Genomic DNA, 20,963 nt, shown 5'->3' with positions numbered 1-20,963 from the left:
TTCTCTTGCCCTCTGGCTTCCAGCTGGTTTTGGCCTGTGGTAAGCATCAGCAAGAGATCAGAGGAAGAGAGAGGAGGAAAGTCTGGATATTCATTCCCTTAGCTCCCATCCTGTGGGGTCATCACAGGGTGGCTACCTCTCTCTACCAAAGGTCAAGGCTCCTATAAGGAAGCCTGTTTCATGTATCTGTCTTTTTTCTGGGTTCAAGTAACTGCTCCCCCTTCTTGAATCTGTAAGGAACATCAGATGGTAACAGATCCCACTTTTACCAGCTTTGTGATACTGAACTATCCTTTGTACTGTCCTTATGTCCTATGCACACCTTTTCAATAGTTCCTTTATTAAAAACTCTTCTGTTTAATTTATTTGAGTGTGCCAAATCTTTCCTGTTGGAACCTCACTGACACAGCAATCTGATGAACTAATAGTTAATGATTTAAGGTACTATATGACAAGTGCACATAAAAGTTATAGATAGTAACATATTTTGCTAAACAAGCTGAGAGTAATCTCCCAGGCTTGGGATCCTAAGGGAAGGTGTCCAGGAGAAGGTGATGTTTGATAAGCAATAAAAACAACTGTCAAAGAAAGACAAATAGCGAGGGAGCAAGGACAAACTGTGTTCAAAGGATGGTGGTAAGGCAAGTTAAGTCTGGCTCAGATCTCATGGGGCAGTGATTTCACAGAGACACAGAACCTTAAGACATTAATACTGAGAGCACATTTTAGATGAAATTCCTCCCATTCTAAGAAATTTCTCTCCTATTCAGGGAAGTAAGTGTGAAGATTAGTGAAGATGACTTTATTGGGATAACTGTAGATGTGTCTAATTTCAGCGTCAGTATTATTAGCAACAGCCCACTTGCTCTATAACTATGGCAACATGCTATGGATGAGAACCTTTACTGTGTGCTATGAAACACTAAATTAAAGTCTGCACTTTAGTGTGCTTAAAGATCAGCTTTGCCAACGGTTTTTAACTTAACTTGCAGATTCTTGGGTTCCTCCCACAAGAAATTCTAATTCGGTAATTCTATGAAGGGACATGAACTATCTGCATTTTTTAACAAGGCATGAGCCAGATTCTGATACAAACCATATAGGGAGAAACATGCTTGTGGACGACTGGCATTAGTGGGTCTCACCCAGAAGAATGAATTAATGACAGTGGTCTTTAGAAAAGTTCATCTGGCCACAGGACACAGCACAGGCTGTATGTGGAGAACATAAGGACAAGGAAGGTAGAAAGTGAAGTCAAGTCCAAGTAGATGGAAATGAGCACCTGGCATGAAAAGACTAGGACAAAAATTAATGAAGAGGAAACAGATAGGAGCAAAGTGAAAATAAGCATGTGCTTATTTACTGAGTGCCATGGTGTAATGCTTTAAAACATATTATTTTCTGACACTCCCTATTTAAAAAATAGTGGATTCTGATTTCCCTCTCCTTGAATATGGTCCAGTCTTAATGATTTACTTCTAACAAACAGGAAGTGGTAAAAACAATGTATGACTTTTGAAGCTAGTCATACACAGAAAAGGTGAGAGGGCTTCCTTTGGTTCTTCTGAGGTACATATGTTTGGAGCCCTGAGCAGCTGTGAAGTCTGGCCACCCTGAGACATCCATGCAGCAGGATAAGAAGAGATGTCTGAGAAACTCCAGCGGCTCCAGCCTCCAGCTGTGTGTCTTCCCAAACCAAGTATCAGACATGTGAGTACAAAGCCGAACTGTAATCACCATTTAAATGTGCTGTCATGAGAGATCTAGAGTCAAAACCAACTAGCTGAGCAGTTCTTGATTTCCTGACTCACAGAAAACATGTGAAATTATAAATATTATTTTAAGCCACTGAGTTTTGGATGATTTGTTTTGCAGCAAGAGTACCTAATTTACACAAGCAAAGTCAAAGTGACTCTGATTTTATGTCTGTGTGAAATCTGGAAATTGTTCTTTCACTTTATGTAGGGCAATTATAAAAAAATCATCAATCTTTTAACTTTAATGGTCTTGTAGTCACAGCACATTGCAATAAAAATAAATGAATAATCATCTAGAAATATATTCTCAATTTCAAAACCTAATTATTAGGCAAGCTTCTAAGTTATTAGTTTCAGGGGAAAAATACACATTTTCTTTAATCTTTTTCATGAAACTGCTAATGCTTAGAAAAAAAATTTTGTGTAATTAAAATTAAATCACCCCTCCTTAGGAGCAAATCACATTTGTCCCCCTTAGGAACAGCAAATCAAATTATGAGTCTGTCAAATCAATTCAGTATGCCAGTGAAATGACAGCCCTCTAAGGCTTGATTTTCTTTTATCTCTAAGTTTTTTTAAAAACCTATATTTATCTAGTTGAGAATGTTTCATACATCCAAGCTCACTCAAACTCAGAAGCTAACTCATTTTTAGGCTCTTTTAAAATGGCAAAGCTGAGGCTAAATTATAGGTCCTAGGGGAAATCAACAGAAAAAAAAATTAATGGTAGCCATATATACCTGCTCCAGCAGGCTTCACCCTCTTTTATTGCACAAGGTATGATAAATGGAAATCACAAGGGTGTATGCTCATGGGCCACAAACCTTGGAAGCACAAGGAGTCCTTTGTCTCTCCCCCAAGAAACCTGAGGAGTGCAAATGAGTAAGAGTGGCATCATTTTAGGGATAATCTGGAGTCCGTTACTCTATTTAAAAATACTCCCTAAGCACTAGTGAAAGCTAAGATGTCTTGGGGCAGGACTTTAAAATCCCTTCCCTGTTGCATCTCTTCCTTGACCACACCACTACAACTCGAGGAAAAACGCTCAGTGCCTACTGTTACTAAGCATCTGTACTTTAACTACAACGATTACACTTCAAAGTTATGAATAACACACCTTAGGAAACAAACCATAGTGAACATACGACTTAAACAAGAGTTTGAATTTGTGTTAAAGAAGCCATTACTGCAGTTGGTTCCCAAATGACCTGTGCTATGAATCTAACATATTTACTTCCCTGGTCCATGATTCCTTCAGTAAGTACATGTGCCCCAGGAGATGGCTTAAGATGATGAACTGGAGAGCAGGAAGAAATATTGTATCTTCTGCTTAAATTAATATTTTTAATTTGACAAGAAAGAGAAATTAGGCTTCCCAGATTTTACTAAATAGACTTACAGTGTGGCTCCACCATGTCAGTCATATGTTACCTATGTAAGGTCTGTATATCTTTTTCAGGTATTTCTTTGTGGCAAAACAACAATTAAAATCAGGCACAGTTGAGACAACAGGAGAACAAGTGGCACAGTAGGGGATGGACTCTGGGGCCTTTTAAGGGCCAGGCTAATGATGCAAAGGTGAGACAGCAGCCGGTGGGGAGGGGAGTGGGAACCGCTGTGAGCTAGAGAGCACCTACACTTCTAAGGACAACAGCACCACTTAGATGTAGGAATGTAGACTGGAAGCTATCCAACTGCCAAGATTTCAAGACAAGCCAGAAATCTGCTTTTTAATATGAAATTTCTAATTTTAGAATTTGGCACACATTTAAAAAATTATCTGAAGCCTATATTCAGCCTGATGGCTGCCAGTTTATAATCTCAAAGTTAGATAAACCTAGTGATCTAGAATATTTGCATCTCGTCCCTTGGAACCCTAGCTCTGTTTGCTTGCTGGTGGCTTTAGGCAAGTTACTTAACTTCTCTGAGCTTCAGTTTCTTTACCTGTGAAGTTGAATAACTACAGCTAATGTTAGAGAATAAAGTGATAACACAATAAAAATAAATTATAAAATGTGTACATTCAAATATAAATTTCTAGAAATATACTTTGTACTGAAAACAGAATCAAAAGCCTAGGAGCAGTGGAAAAATCAGGTCAGTTGAACATCAGCTGGTATCTATAAATACAATAGAAAGTAAAAGTCTGGATCTTTGGGACATTTGGATCACAGAAACATAAAATATTTATTGGTTACACTTGGAAATAAACCAACCAGCATTATCATCAAGAAGTTCTGCACAGGTCCTGAACAAGGCAGCTGGGGGCACCACGCCTCCCCACATGAAAATCTCATGGACACGGATGCGCAAGCCTAGCTAGGGAAGGAGGAAGCTCTGTGGTACCATTCCTAGGTGGGGAGAAACTGGGAAGAAAACTGGGTGGAATCAAAAAAGGACACACAAAATGGGGGTAGTTTGGGTTTTGTTTAAATATGTAAAACCAAGTATGAGCACTGAGAATACCACCACTGATGGGGCTTCTCCCCACAGTGTGAATGCCCCAGGACTCCAGCTGACAGATCACTGCAGAGGTTCCAGCCATTTTTAGTAATAGAAAAGTTTCCGCCAAGAGTCTTACCCAGCACCTCTAACATAAAATAAAAAGGTAGAGCTGTTCTGGGCTGCATCAACTATCAAGGTGGCCTCCAAGAGCTCCATCATGAATTTGAAAAACAGCCCCTGGAAAGAACCAGAAGGTCCTTTTGCCTCCAAAGTCTCTGAGAAAGAGAAGGGAACTGCTGGTGAGGGCCCTTCCACTGTATAAATCTATGGAATATTTATTATTCTCAGCATGTCTAAGAGTAATAATCACGTCCCTTTGTTGAGTGGCTACTATGAACCACACACTGTGCTAAGAACTATAGGTACTTGATCTTAATCTTCACAACAATCCTGTGAGGTATTATTATCCTTGTTCCTGAAAGGAAAACACCGAAAGTCTCAAGAGGATCAGGAAATTTGCCAAAAGCAAATATAAATGAGAATCAAAATCCATTGTACTCCATTGTACTCCATTAACATTATAACCAACACTACTGATTTACATGAGGATCTGAGAAATTGAACTAAAGATCACTTTTTAAGCTATTACCTGGATCCTTCCTTTTCTGGATATCTGTAACACTAATATTTATTTTCCAGTTTAAATCCACAAACATTTTATAACAGAACCCAATACAGTAAAGGAATGTGATGAATCAGCAGGGCAGGTGTTGGGGTCCTGGGGATGGTATGGTGAGCAAGGAAGGAGAATGGATGGGAATTTACAGTATGAATGAGCCAGCCCTGCTCTAAGGAGAACACAGCAGAGGCCTGCCTCAGAGAGAGACAGACAGCTAGACAGACACACTCACAAACACAAATAAAAATTCCACAAATATCAATGGAGCACCAAGTGCTGGTTAGAACAAAAGTAGCTCATTCACAATAATAGTAAAATTATGAATAAAGCTAACAAAAACTGTAGATTTTTCTATGGAAAACTATAAAACTACTTACTGCAGAATGTAAAACATGACCTGAATAAAGGGAAGGATATGTCAATGTTCATGGATGGCATGATATCCCTTCTCTGAAAATTAATCTATATATCACATAATCTATATTGAAATTCAAATAAACATCTCAAAGGTTTTTATGAGTCTGACAAACTGATTCTAAAGTTCCTCAAGAGTAAACATGTAGGCGTAACCAATATAGGAAAGAAAGGGAGGAGACTATCCTCCAGACATCAGGATATAATTTAGAGTTCTTCAACTGAAACCATGATATTGATGCAGAAACATATTAATACTCTAAAGAAGTGAGCACAGAAACCATATAGCAGACTCACGTCTATACAGGAGTTAAGTCGTTTCAGTGAGGAAAAGATGTGCTGGTTAACAAATGATCTTTGGACTACTGGATACATTTTTTATTTCCATTTAAAACATAAAATAAAACCTATCTCTACCTCACACTATACACAGCAATTAAAGCAGATAGAATATTTGGACCTTCAAAATAAAATAAAAAATAACTAGGAAGATACAGGATATTTTTATGAGACTACAGGGAACTCTTGTTAAGATCTAAATGCAAAAGCCAAAAGGAAAATACTGATAAATATACCATACAAAAATTTAAAACATCTATAAGACAGAAGATAGGACATACTTCTTTATGTTTCTCAAACATGATTTAGAAAAATATAAATGGAAGAAAATATAGTCAAGATATATAGCAAAGGATTAGTATTTAGTTGTCCACATCAATAATAATAACTCAATCCACCAGAAAAAAGTACCAAGATTATGTTTTGGCAATTTTCAAAAGAGGAGAAACAGATGGCCAATACACACATTTAAAAATTGTTTCATTTTACTAGTGATTGGGAGAATGCAAATTAAAATAGCAATACAAAAACATTTCCAATCCATCAGGTAGCCTAAAATAAAAATCTGAAATTAAGTATTAGTGAGATGTGGGGAAATGGGAAAGAAGAAATCAAAGACTACTTTTTAATATATTTTTCAAAATCTAAAACATAGATTTAAAAGTATTTCTTGTAATAAATTTCCAGTTTCATACCATTGTGGTTGGAAAAGATGCTTTGTATGATTTCAGTCTTCTTAAATTTATTGTTTGTTTCGTGGCCTAATATGTGATCTATCCCGGAGTACGTTCCCCTTGAAATGAATGAGTATTCTGCTGCTTTTGGATGGAAGGTTTTTGTATATATCTATTAAGGCCATTCATCTAATGTGTCATTCAAAGTCACTATTTCTTTATTGATTTTCTGTCTGGATGATCTAGCCATTGATGTAAGTGAGGTGTTAAAGTCCCCTAATTATTAATAAATTACCGTCAATATCTCCTTTTATGTCTGTTAATATTTGCTTTATACAATTAGGTGCTTCTCTGTTGGGCACGTAGATACTTATAATTGTAGTATCTTCTTGCTGATTGAGCTTGAGCCCTTAATTATTATGTAATGTCCTTCTTTGTCTCTTATTACAGTCTTTGTTTTAAAGTGTACTTTATCTAAGGATTGCCACCTCAGCTTTTTCTCACTTCCATTTGCACGGGATACCTTTTTCCAACCCTTCAGTTTCAGTATGTGTGTATCCTTAGGTCTGAAGTGAATCACTTATAAACAGCATATAAATGGGTCTTTTTTGTTTTTATCCAGTCACCTGTTTCTTCTGATTGGAGCATTCAGTCCATTCACATTTAAAGTAATTATTGATAGGTATGTACCTACTGCCATTTTGTTAAATATTTTCTAGTTGTTTTGTCATTCTTTTCTGATCCTTTCTTCTCTTGCTCTCTTCACTTGTGAGTGATGACTCTCTTTAGTGTTATGGTTGGACTCCTTTCTCTTTTTTGGGGGTACCTGTGATAGGTCCAGTTTTGTGGTGCCCATGGTGTTTATTTATGATGTCTTACCAGTAGAGCCATCTATATTTAGTCGATGGTCACTTAAGTTTGAATGCATTATAAGAGAACTCCATTTTTTATGCCCCCTCCTCCATGTTTTATGTATATGATGTCTTTGTGTGCACATTTTTATTTAGTGATTCCCTTAACTAATTCTTAGAAATAATTAATTTTACTGCTTTTGTCTTTTAACTTTCACACTAGCTTTTACAATTCTGCTGCTTTTGGATAGAATGTTTTGTATATATCTATTAAGGCCATTTCATCTAATGTGTCATTCAAAGCCACTATTGCTTTATTGATGTTCTGTCTGGATGATCTAGCCATTGATGTACCTTTGCTACATGCTTGCTTTCACCAGTGAAATTTTTTCTCTTAATAATTTCCTTGCATCTAGTTATAGCCTTTTCTTTTCCTTTTAAAGAAGTCCTTTTAGCCTTTGTTGTGAGGCTGGTTTAGTGGTGCTGATTAATTTGAAAAGATATATACTCCTATGTTTATCACAGCATTATTTATAATAGCCAAGATATGGAAGCAACCTAAGTATGCATCAATAGATGAAAAGATAAAAAAAGATGTGGTATATTTATACAATGGAATATTATCATTCAGCCATAAAATACAATGAAATCTTGTCATTTGCAACAATATGAATGGATGTAGAGGATACTGTGCTGAAATAAGACAGAGAAAGACAATTGCCATATGATTTCTCTTATATGTGGAATCTAAAATACAAAATGAGAAACAAACAAAACAGAAATAGACTCAAACATTGAGAACAGACTGATTGTCATCATAGGGGAGGGCAGTGGGGGGATGGGTGAAATAGGTGAAGGGAATAAAGAGGCATAAACATCCAATTACAAAATAAGTCACAAGGATGAAGTACAGCATAGGGAATATAGTCAATAATACTGTGCAGATGGCAACCACACTTATTGTGGTGAGCATTTAGAAAAGTGTATAATTGAAAGCAATATTGTATATCAACTATATCAATTAAAAAAATAAAATAAAATTCAACAATGCAAAAAACCCCCCCACACATATATATGCCATCTACCTTAGAAAATCTATTTCTAGAAATATTTATGAGAGTTCTTTGTGACATATGCAAAGGTAAATGTTTTTGCTCACAGGGATTTTGCTCACATATTGTTGGCAACAGAAGAAATTTTAAAACAATGTGAATGTCTTCTAAAATATGATATATTTATAGAATGTGCCACTATGAAGCAGTTACAAGAATGAGCTAGGTCTATATGTATCAACACATACAGAAATCAAAATCAGAATACACAGTGAAAGAAACAAGTTAGGAGATAATACATAGCACTGAGGAAATAGCAGGAGCAGATCCCTGTGGGAAATAGGAAGCAGTCCAGCACATAGAATGCATATGTAAATTTATAAAATTGGAAAATTAGTTGGGCCAGATAGTAGAATATATTGTTAATTACTGCCAGTTGTTTTCCCAACAGATTTAGTATAGGCTTTCCTCCACTTTTAAAACTAGCACCAGGGAGTTATTGGTTTCAGCTTTACCGTACTATGCAGAAATCTAGCTTTTCTTTCCACCCTTATCCCATGGAATATGAAATTCTAGAACCTTTAAAAAACCATTTACTTAGGTTTTCACTGTGGGCTATCCAGTGAAATCTTGACTATGCAGTATTTTTGGTGGGTAGTGAAGAGATCTTAAGACTTTCCACTCTTGCCCATTTTGATTCCTTTCTCCTCATAAATCTGTGATCTCTTTTTTAATAATTAGGCCAAAGGTGAGAAGAAATTTTTTCAGATAGGAAGGAACTGCTATGAACTTCAAAGAGGAGATCCAGGGCAATAGTGATAAAGAGAGTCCCCGTCTGCCCTTCTCCTTTCAGGTAGGTCTGAGAGTTGGACAGCATGGCTCTTGAGCTGAGAAGTAAGGGAGGGAAGGAAAGGTGGAACTATGCACAGCATGTTGCTTGTGGTAGAAAATTCTGGTTGACTCTCAAGATCTGTTTTCCCTTCTTCCATAATAACAACCCTGTAGCCAGGCCCATGCCTGACCACATGACTACATTTCCCAACCTTCCTCATAGTTAGGATGTAGCCATGTGACTTAAGTGCTCATCAATGTACTGTGAGAAGGGATGTGTGCTGCCTTGAGGTCTGGCATGTAAGTATCTACCCTGTGCACTCCTTTCCCCCTTCCAACCAGCTGGAAGCTTTCAGCCTTGCAGATGTGACCTCACCTTCACCAGGCAGATGTCAGCCATGCCCTAGGACAGTGGCTATCAAAGTGTGCCTTAAGACCCCTGGGGATTGCTGAGACCCTTTCAGGGAGACCACAGGTCAAAACTATTTTCATACTGCAACTAAGAAATATGTATCTTTTTCACTCTCATTCTCACAAATGTAAATGTGGTTTTCCAGTGGCTACATGAAACTGGGTATCATAGCAGCTGGAATGCAACAGCTGACATAAAAATCCAGTTTTCTTCTATTAATCTAAAAAGAGATTTACAAAAATGTAAAGCAATGCTTCTCTTGTCACTCTTTTTTTCAGTTTTGGAAAATATGGTTACTTTTTATAAAAATGTGTTATTTATGTAAACCTGCATAGATTTATTATTTTAAATGACAATAAATATTTTAAATATCATGGCCTTAATTTCTCTTCTGATAAATACCAATAGACATATTCCATGTAAATGAAAAGTTTTTGAGGTTTTAAAAAATTTTTCAAAATGTGATGGGGTCCTACAACCAAAAATTTGAGACCCATTGCTCTAGGGGTTGGAGGAACCATGATTTGCAAAGAACCTGCAGCATCCCTGAGTGAACGTGAGGACTGAAGCTCATGGTGAGGCAGCTTTAGACAAGGAAATAACTGTCCATGTTATGTCACTGTATCATTGTGTCTTTGTATAATAGAAACTTGGATTTACTCTAAATAATACAGACAATATAAATATAAGTGGGTCAATGCTATAACAAAAACTAAAATAATGTGGCATTGGTTTGCTTGGGTACTAAGGGCACAGATATTTTAAGCTGCAAAGTTGATGACTCTTGTTAAACTATTGCAAAATATTTGGCACAACTATTACTTGTGGTAACTTGGAAGGTAGACCATGTTCCAATGGAGCCATCGCCAGAGAAGAAATGGCTAGAAAGAACTAGAATTGTTAGTATGTGTTGAATGCTTTCTGTTGTGTTTAGCAACATACTACAAGAAATGATAAACCAAAAAAGAATTGGCTAACTCACAAGAAGATAAAGAGAAAAGAAAGTATGGGGTAATTTATGATCTTACAAGGTCGAAAAACCTACCACTTTATACCTCCAAACAACAGAAGACAAGCTATTATTGCTCTGAGGTCCCCCATTAACATCCGCCCCTATCTTTCAAAAAACAATAGGACCCACCACCTGAGGCAAAACCCACACTAAAGATCTTGGCTTCCTACCCAACCCTGTTCTATAATGCCTCAAAGTAACTGCCATCAAAATGAGATACAAAAAAATTAAGTAGCTTAACATCTATAGCCAGAAAAGAACTTTGGGTATAGTTACAGGTCCCTGGAACTAACTGGAAGCCAAAAGAGCAGAAGCCCACCAACATTTTGAGGAAATGGAGTTGAGCCTAGGTAAGGAGTGGAGTAATCAGGGCTGACCTAACACTTTGCTTTCCATAAACGCCCAGCTTTGCCCTGTACCCTCTGAACTCCCGCAGCTCAGCAACGGCAGCATCAATCTTGGGCATCACTGTACCACGAGCTGGGGATGAGAACCTCCAGGCTGCTACGATGCCAACTATGGTGTTAAACTTGGCTTTTCCTGATTTGAGAACAGTAAATGCAAGTGACTGTACAGTCTTCAGAGAGGTATCAGACCATTCTACAGAACTTGGTAACAGGAGTTCCCAAACCACCAGATGACCCTTGGCGCATCACCCCTGACCAGGCTATATAAAAGAAGGTATAGATTGATCCAGAATGCAGAGAGTGTTGCTAGAGAGTTACACATTTCTTGCCCATTCCCCACTGCCTGTCCTGCTGCAGGCCACAGGAGGAAGAATTTCTCATGAGGAAACATCAGAGACATCACTTTAGGTTTCTAAGCCTAAACCAGGCCTGAGCTGAGGAGAGCAGACATATTAAACCCAACATGAAACTGAAGTTTGGTTTATATTGGACTGGACTTACTAAAAAAAAATTTTTTTTCCAGCCAGTTTTATTGAGATATAATTGTGGACTGATCTTTTTAACACCTTAAGAATGAGACTACCTTTTAATATTTTAAAGTAACCAGGAAAGCTATGTGACCTGCCTCAGGGAGGTGAGAGAGATTCATAGCATGTCTGAAAAGAAACAGAGGGAAAATCAAACTTTTTGTGTTTGTGTCTGCCATGTGCATCCCATTCTGTACACAGAGTGGCCCAGTTCGGGTAGAAATGCCTATCATGCTTCCACCAATAGCCAAGAACCACACAGAACAGTGGTCACAACACCCATTTCACCAGCAGTATCAGGTGACAACTCCAGTAACAACAAAAAATTGATTTTTCTGGCTTTTCTCTAAAGGCCAGGGCAATTAGAACTAAGCCCTTAGGGTGAGTTAGCGAGAGAGGTTCTAGACCTACTGTGGGCAGAGAAACCTAAGGAGGGAGAAAGACATTCCAGCACAGAAGGGTTCCCAAAACAGTTCATCTGAACATCCAAAGGGAGGCTTTATGAAGCTATCTTCTGGCCTTGAGCTGCCTGATTCCCAGCTTCTTTTATATGAGACATAAATTTACATCTTATTTGACTTAGTCCTCTCTGACACAGTACCTTTAATATGTTGAAAGCTTCTTTAAATAAGAGAAAAACAAATCTGTAGCAAAATGGGCAAAGGAAAGCAGGTGATTCACACAAGGAGGAAATACAAGTGGTCACTAAGTATCTGAAAATATATTAATCTTAGTAGGAATTCAAGAAGTGTGAATTAAAGAATGAAATACTGTTTTTACTTAGAGGGCTGGCAAAAATTTTTAATATGAATTATATCTGGTTGGAAAAGGTCTGGAGAAATACACTCTCATTCAACATTGATGGGACTATAACTTGGAGAAGTTGTTTTGGAGGACAGTTTGGAAATAGCTATGAAAATTAAAAAATGCATTCATATATGTGTATACACACATGTACATGCATGGGTGTGTATGTGTGTAATGACAGGAAAAAGGCCTGGAAGGATATGTAACAAGCTTAACAGTATTTCTGTTTCTCAGAAGAGGAGGAGCAGTGGAATGGAAGGAGGGTATTAATGTGCTCTCACTTTACACCAGGACTTAAAATTTGTATGACCATGTTATTTTGTAATTTAAAATTTCACACGAAACATGAGTCAAACTAGCTTTTCAAAGATTAAATAGATTCACAAAATATTTAATTGATTTACTTCTCTTTAAAATAGGCGTTAAATATTAAACAGGTATAGTTTCTTCAAATTTGAGTAAGTTTTGCACCTGAGCGCGCCACCTTGTTGCAGGTAGGTAGTTTGATATTTCAGACCCCAATGAAGAGAGACTCCTTAATTAATGTAATTAATACACTAATTAAGTAATAGTACTGGGTGATGTTTTATATCCCTGGGCAGTACTGAATAAAGCTTGTTTTAAGTAATTAAAGACTACAAATACAATCCTTGGGAAAGCATTTGGAAATAAAGCTAGAGAGATTTGTATTTTTTAATAAAAAATGAATTCTGTTAATAGTTTTTCTCTCTTTTTGGCAGAGATTAGTCTTCAATTTTTAAGCATGTGAGCCAAGGAAATGACCTTCTGCCAATCCATACTGATGTATCTGCCCATTTTCAGACTAGAATTCATTCAAAATAACAGCAAGTTTTCCAATCTTTTTTTTTTAAATCTTACAAAAGTAGGTTATTTAAAATATAAGAAGACATTCTTACTTGGTCCTCAAAAGACAGAGCCTGGGCAACATCTCTTGGAAATCCGTCAATAACAATGCCCTCTTCATCAGGTATTTGCATCAGTTTTTGTTTTATCTCTGTAATTGTTGTTTCCTTTTATAAAGAAAAAAAAGATGAAAAGTCACAGTTATACTTACACTCACAACTCGTATAAAAATCTTTGCAAAATAGAAGTGAATCAAACAGCAGTACCTGTGGGGCCAGTTCTCCAGTTGTAATTATTTTGGCAATAAGACTCCATTTCCTATTGCTGCTGGTACTGTGGATCTTCTTTCTTAATAATTCTCCCACTGAGATGTACTGGAATCCATAACGTTCCGCAATTTTCAAACTTTGAGTACCCTTTCCACTTCCTGGACCACCTATCATTTAAAACAGGCAAAATTGTGACCTTCTGATACAATAGGAAACATCCTTTTACATAACTACTAACTTCATCTTGACATACAGTCTAGACAGATCCCAGGGCAGGTAACTGTTTCACCTGTATTATTCTCAGTGCTACTCTGGCAGCAGAGCAAATGTAGGCTTAGCCAAGCAAAGGGTAGAATTGTTGTGATGGTTTTTTTTTTTTTACTAACCACAGTAAAAAGAAAATTGAAAGAATATTTCATCATAAAATGGTGAAATAATTTCTAATTATTCTTTACTTGCAGTTACATCCTCTACTAAAGTATTTCCTTGTCTTCTAGGCAAGGACCTTAGATTTTTAGCACACATAAAAAAATGCCACTTTCAAGAATAGATAGAGGTTTATGGCATGATAGTAGCTACCATACACCGTAAGAACTTCTTGACTCTTAGAAAACAGATTTCTGTACTCTCTTTCTACAATATTATTTTCAACAATTCAGGGCTTAATATATTTGCAATTTTCTTTTCATTACACTTAGAGATATACAAATGTTTCTCCTCAGGTGGCAAACTTAAATTCTTTTTGTAGCTTGATATGTTTGTTTGCATGCCTTTTTCCTAGTTGCCATCATCATTATATCTTCTGGAAGCAGTATTTCTTTGCATGGGGCTGTGTATATTTTATCCTCTGCTAACAGTTACTGGCTAGAATAGCTTTGAACATTTCACACTAGATTTTGCTTTTGGTGGTCTCTGTGAAAGCTGACTCAATTTGGAAAGTGACAGGACCACCTCTGCTACATGTCCACAGGTCTCTTCATGATTTTTACAGATTTTGAGGAAGTGAGAATTTACAACAGTGGTCAAAAATGGATTCTATAAAAATAATTAAAAACATTTTCCTCTATCTATTCCTTGTGAAATGACATACTGATATTTTCATATTCAACATAAGATTTGTAGTAGCAATTTTAAAAATTAACTATCATTATTATTTTGATTAATACTCTGATATTACATGCTGTGTATAAAATAACACTATTCTATTAGATTTACTTGTCTAATAACATTAAAACTTAGATTTCATTGTAGGTGTCAGTTTGCCATAAGGAAGATTCATTTATATGAATCTTTAATATTATTATTATTCATTTTTACCTCTAAAGTTAATAGTGAATAAAAATTCAGTTTGAGTTAAAGGGGAAAGAACATATCATGTTTAGAAAATTTCTAATGGATTCAGTCAACCATGTTAAAAATTAAACAGATAAAACCACAGGACAATAAATCTTGAAGACATTACTTATTTTCAATTCATTACAGAGAATTTCTATGACATTGTAATGGAATTCTATAAAAGTGAAATAGGCATTCGATTATATAATTATAGCAATTTTTGTTTTATTGAAAATATTTCCATCTACTCTCTCTTGATCTTTTATTTCTATTGTTTGCCATTATACAACTGAATATTTGCAAATATATCATATAATCAGCATAATTCCTTAAAATGTAAATATATAAACAAGGTTTGTAATAGTATAAGAATTTTGCTTTCTGTCCTCATACCTATAACAAGAATGATTTTTGGTCGTGGTCTAGTAGGATCAAAAACCTCATATTCCTCAATTAACTCAGCAGTCTCGGAGAGGTCCGTATCACTTTCTATGGAGAATTGATGGATGGGAGGGAGTCGATCATACCGCCGATATGGAAAGTTTGAATTTTCAGGCATTACTGCAAAAGAGTAAGATAACTTTGAAACGGAAAAAAAACCAGAATGTATTTTTCTCTTAACCTATTAGTAGAAGAAATTTAAAAACTGAATGAGTTTAATTTTTTTCAACTGGAAGAAGACCCCATCCTCTAAGTGGTCAGCAAACTTTTTCTTAAAAGGCCAGACAGTCAATATTTTGGGCCTTGAGGGACAAACAGTCTCATACTCAGCTTGGCCACAACAGAAGGAAAGCAGTCCTAGACAATTTATATAAACAAATAGATGTGCTTGTGTTCCAATAAAACTTATAAAAATAGGAAGTAAGCCATACTTGGCCCCTGTTTACCAACCCCTACCCTGGCAGAACTTTCTTAAAAACTGCCCAGTTTTGCTTGGGACTTTGAATACATCTTGACTCCGCACATGGTGGTCCCTACAGTTGTGTAATGTACAACTTTCAGAACTATATGCAGCTGCCCATGGAGTCAATGTTTATGTAGAGTGGGTTTCATTTACTCAACAGCTACAGATACACATTCACTATGAACTAGGCACTTTAGTCCAGTGGAATGGTATGATGGTATAATGCACAGAAGAGAGAGTATTGCTTTAAGACAGGTAACAGGGTAGCAAATGATTTCTACGTTTGGAATATCTTTCAATATCATTTAACTTTACTTTCCCAATATTTATTACCTTTAATCTCAATTTGAAAATGTAACTATGAAGATTTACATATACAATGTCAACAAATACTTGCCACATATTGCCAGACATGTTAGTGTGTTGAGGATGATTCAGTAGAAGAATAAGATGTAATCCTATCCCTGCAGAACTTACAAACTGTAACTTACATGCTTACAATCTGATATTTGTGTGCACAGTAAGCAGGATAAGTGCTAAATGAACATCTTTTATGGTAAACACCACACAAGTCCAATAATCCATTGGGCTGGAGTGGTAGAAAAGGACTTGCAAAAGAAGCAGGACCTGAACATTGAAAGACAACTACAGGTGGTGAAATGTGGAAAGTACATTCCTGTTGGCAGAAATAAAACACAAAGACTCAGAACTAGAAATACAAGTGATACATTAAAAAGAACTAGAGGACAGAGAATAGTAAGCCCAAATCACATAGATGGTTTGAACCAGTTGTTTACAGTGCCTGGCTCCTTGCTTCTTCAACCCATGTACCATTATTCCAGGAGGCACAGAAAAGCCCTAACTACCCAAAAGTCACCCGTACCAAGGATGCAGGAGGCCACCGGGCCTTCCATGAGGGATTCAACTAAACTGAACTACTGGATTTTTGCAAGGAATAATGCTCACATCTCGTCCCAGGTGTTGATCAGTTAGAACTTCCCATCGTCTGATACAACAAATGAGGTCATTAACTACTGACCTACTAGACTCACTTTATTTCCACAAAAAGAGTAGAGTAGTCTGCATATGGCAGTGGATATTCTTTAGAAAATTCCTGGAAGGGCTATGTCAAGAAAGGCACTGACTATAGTTTGGTTCTGACATCCTGTGCTGCCTTGCAACCGAATTGCTTCACCCAACACAGGGCAAAACTCTAGGCCTTATCCTTGATTATTTCCTTCCCTCAGTTCTCACACCTACTCCCATAGACTTCATTTCCAAAACACACCCCAAATATACACTTCTTTCCATCTCCACTACAACACTTGCCCAAGCCATCATCATTTACCCGGACTAGTGTAAGAGACACATTACTTGTCTGCTTGCTTCCATATTGGTCCCCACGGTCCACTGCCTGAAACACTCTTCCCCTGTTGGTCCCATGGCTAACTGCTTCTTGTCCCTCACTCCTCAGCCTAAATGTCTCCTCCTATAAGAGGATTTTACTGACTTTTAAATCTAGAGTAGCCCCCCAGATAACTTTAAGGACATTAATAATGTTCTGTGCAGCACTGACCACTTCACCATCAGAGAGTGTCTGAATCATTCATTGCTTGTCTTCTCCCATTGGAATGTTAAGTTCCATGGCAGCAGAGATCTTACTTATCTGGAGGTCTGTATCCTGGGATCTAGCACTCTGCTTGGCACATAGTCAGCATCCAATAAAGATTTGCTGAAGTCATGATAGAGAGAACAGTTTTGCTGAAATAGATGGTTTCCCATGTTGGAAAGCCAGAAGATAGGTAGGTAGAATGTGGCCACAATATGGAGGGACTTGAATATCAGGATAAAGGGTTTACCTCTAATCTGGTAGAAAGCCAGTGAAGATTTTTGGGGGCTAGAGAAGTAACATTATGAGATACGTTTTTAAGAACAAAGTGAATCTGGTGGTGATTAGAATGGATTTCAGCAGGAAGACACCAGGAGCAAGAAGAGTAGCAGCAAGGAGCCTGTTCATGGGAGGACAAGGGCTCTCCAGGGGGTCGTAGGGGAATGGAGATGAGTGGCTGTATGTGAAGGACACAGTTAGAATTGAGTTATGAGGAATGAGGGGAGGTGACAGTTCAAATAGCTGCCAGGTTTCAAATCTAATAGAATAAGGAGCACACTGCATTTCATATAGTATCTTTTTCTGCTCTCTCTTTTCTCCTACAGAAATACTCAGCTTCTCTCATTCATCATCTCTTTCTCTCCATCAGGAATTTCTGTTCTCTGTACCCTGATAGATTCTCAGTTTCCTCCATCTGTCTCTAGCTAACAGGGAAAAGGGTTTACCTCTAGCTAACACTAACCTAGTCAGCTTTCTATATCCAAGTATTAGTACATCACATCTTCCAGGAAACCTACCTTGAACCCCAGCTCAAGTTGGATCCATTCCCCTGTTAACACGGTTAGTTCTACAACATATGATATTTCCCAGAGTACCAATTGTGCTTCTAATTATATTTTTAAATGCCTGACTTTATCACTAGACTATAAGCTCCCCTGAGGGCAAGGTGCCATATTTATTCTTTCTTGGTGCCTATACCCTCAATCCTGACAGAGTGTCTGACACAATAAAATGGTTATTTTTTTGCCTAACTGATGTATTGACTGGTTTCATGGAAACAGGAAAAAGAGAAAGGGATGCTGGTTTTGAAGTATATATAGTAGGTTTGGTTTTGGACATACAGAGTATAAGATGACAATTAGATATTCCAGAAGAAAAGCTCTGTGGACATGTGGAGCAATGAGACTAGAACTCTTATGCAATAGTATTTGTTCAAGTGGATGCATATGGCAGAAAAATCGATGCTTTTCTCACATTTATAGTAAACAGCTTTAAAGAACTGTCAGCCAATAATTTATCCTTGTTTTCATATTTTTACTTATGAAAGTAATTTACTTAAATGAGTATTTTATTTCATGGAATAATTTTCATGATAATTACATACTAGAATATGTCAATATTTCAGCAAAAAGTACATGAATCACTCTTTATTTCTAGAAATAATCATAATGCTGTAAGTTACTGGGAAGTTAGCAATTTTGTTGAATTTAATAACCTATTCCATAAATTATAGGTAAAACCTACAAAGCACCAAGATGTGATATACTTCATAAAATAAAATACTATTATGGAACAAATTAGTTTAGAAACTATTTTCTGTCTCTTAGCCTACATCCTAGATATAGAACAGTGTGATAAAACATTCTTATCACTATAGTACCTGGAAAGGTTCTGTTTGATGATTAATTAGAAAACCTCTGAGTGGGAATTCTGGTAGAGTATTAGTAGGTATGGAGACTATAAAATTAACAAGCAATTTTAATTCTAATGAAATGAAAGTTGAACCTACATTTTCATTCCTGTTTTAGCATACCCTGCTAGATGAGAAGTTCCAAACCCATCAGTTGTGAGCCCAGTGTAACGCCATAGATGTGTCACAGATGTGTTTTGTTCAGCTTGACATCTTTCCAAAACTAGTACTTGACTGCTTTAGGTGATGACTATTCTCTCCAATTATGCTCTATAGTTTGACCATAGTCCTCACCGTTCTCTATTAACTCTTAGGCTGCCTGGCTTCTACATATCAGCAAGCCAACTAACAGTATAAAATAGAATAAGACAATAAAATAGAAGCATTTTGTTGCAAAACAGTCATTTTATATACCCTGTCTTACAGCAACTTTTTAACTAAGTGAATGTCATATCCTCTTAGATTTAAATTTAAATATGTAAAAATATCTTAGCTAAATCCTGTAATGCCAGAGGATTATTAGTACTTAAAGATTTAGAAAGCAGTTCCTTGTTTATCTCACTTGCTTTTACAAGGACATGGGGCATGTATTTAATAATAAGCCAGAATCTAACAGTATGATTATACCCTGGGAAGTAAGTTAGCCATTTGGGGAAGGAATATGAACTCTTCAAGCCACACAAATATTTTGTTTGCCAAAGCAGTAATTGACCAAGTGGTGTGCTGCAGTGGTAACTGGCTAAAGGTACTTTCTTGAACACCAAAGTCTAAATCACCTAGTGATGACTCCTGCATGGACAGGAAAAGATTCTTTTCTGGAGAAGTTTCTGAGAAAATGTTGTTTCTGCTTTCTCTCTCTGCTTATGTTTCTTAAAAATTGACACACCATGATTTTTCCTCACATTGCATTCTAATAAAATCTAATTGGGTCATGACTAAGTAAGATAAAACAAAGATTTATTTCCCTTTCATATTTATTGCAAATATAATTGTGTCCACTTCCAATTCTATCTTACAGCTAAAACTTTTTGTGGTGCAATTTTTTAGAATGGTTTAAATTTTGAAAATATAATGATCTTGGCCACCCAGGAAGAATTGATTTAATTCCCCCCGATTGAAACTGATTCTATTTTGCACATACTATTATACTTCTCAAATTTCATCCAGAGCGTAGAAGGCTGGTTGGCTGATGTTGAACCATTAATTTTGATAAGCACCTATTTCAGAAAGCGATCAGAATACCATGAATTTTCTCTAGCAAACCCCAGTTCTTAGTTCCAATCTATTCCTAACATTGTTAAACAAATTCATGTCTTCTACTTCTTTTATGGAGCATCCAAATGCCTAATATAATGTACTGCATTCACTAGCTGCTTAATAACTCCTTGCTGAATTAATTAGTATTAACTGTACATGCATTTATGTGTATGCATTAATATGAAGCCTGAATTTGGAAATGTATTAGTAAGTCAAATCTCTTCCCAGCTAATAAGAAAATGTTGAATTGTTACATAATAACTATCAATTTTGTCTGTCATCTACTCATTTATTTGGAAAAATCCTGTTTGTACTTTTAAGAAAAAGTCTAAGTTTGCTAATGCAATTCATTTTTCAAAATAATGAAATCAGTAATATAAAATTTCATTAAGCCTTTAGTGAAGTGCTGGACAACAGTATGTAATTTTGTTTATCACGGAGATGATTAAATCAGTAGCAGAGGAAGATCAATCATATTCCAGGACTACATATCTTTCCCAGCATTTGGAAACCTAATAGGTTAAGTCACTGCCTATAGTCTATACAGTATATTTTAAAGAGATCTGCTATTACTATAAACTGTGTATTATTCTACATATACATTACCATTTCTTAGAAAGGATCTCCTTGACTGCCCTCCATTGAGTGGAGGTAAAGTCTTCTTTTCCTGGCTGACAAATGTATCCCATTTCACTTTGTCACAGCCACCCAGCTCCTTTACTTTCTGTAAACAACTTTCCAAGTATTCTACTGGATCTTCAGGCTTAGAACACATCAGTCCATTCAAAAGGCTCTGAAACACACAACAAAATATGTACATACAAAATA

General features: G+C 36.5%; 1 protein-coding gene across 2 annotated transcripts in view; it reads right to left on the bottom strand.

Moving 5' to 3' along the window:
* AK5 (adenylate kinase 5) overlaps positions 1-20,963 on the bottom strand; it is a 234,247-nt gene that overhangs the window by 208,752 nt on the left and 4,532 nt on the right. Inside the window, exons 2-5 of one of the 2 annotated variants that reach the window (XM_073234163.1) lie at positions 20,742-20,928; positions 15,069-15,164; positions 13,338-13,507; positions 13,125-13,238 (exon numbers count right to left, since the gene is read on the bottom strand). In XM_073234163.1, coding sequence (XP_073090264.1) covers positions 13,125-13,238; positions 13,338-13,507; positions 15,069-15,164; positions 20,742-20,928 — 567 coding nt within the window. Of the gene's footprint in view, positions 1-13,124; positions 13,239-13,337; positions 13,508-15,068; positions 15,237-20,741; positions 20,929-20,963 lie in introns of both variants that reach the window. The other variant, XM_017679701.3, reaches the window with a different exon arrangement.

Source organism: Manis javanica, chromosome 4 (genome assembly GCF_040802235.1).
Source record: "Manis javanica isolate MJ-LG chromosome 4, MJ_LKY, whole genome shotgun sequence".
In the NCBI taxonomy this organism is placed as follows: Eukaryota; Metazoa; Chordata; class Mammalia; order Pholidota; family Manidae; genus Manis; species Manis javanica.
This window is presented reverse-complemented; position numbering and strand designations above follow the sequence as displayed.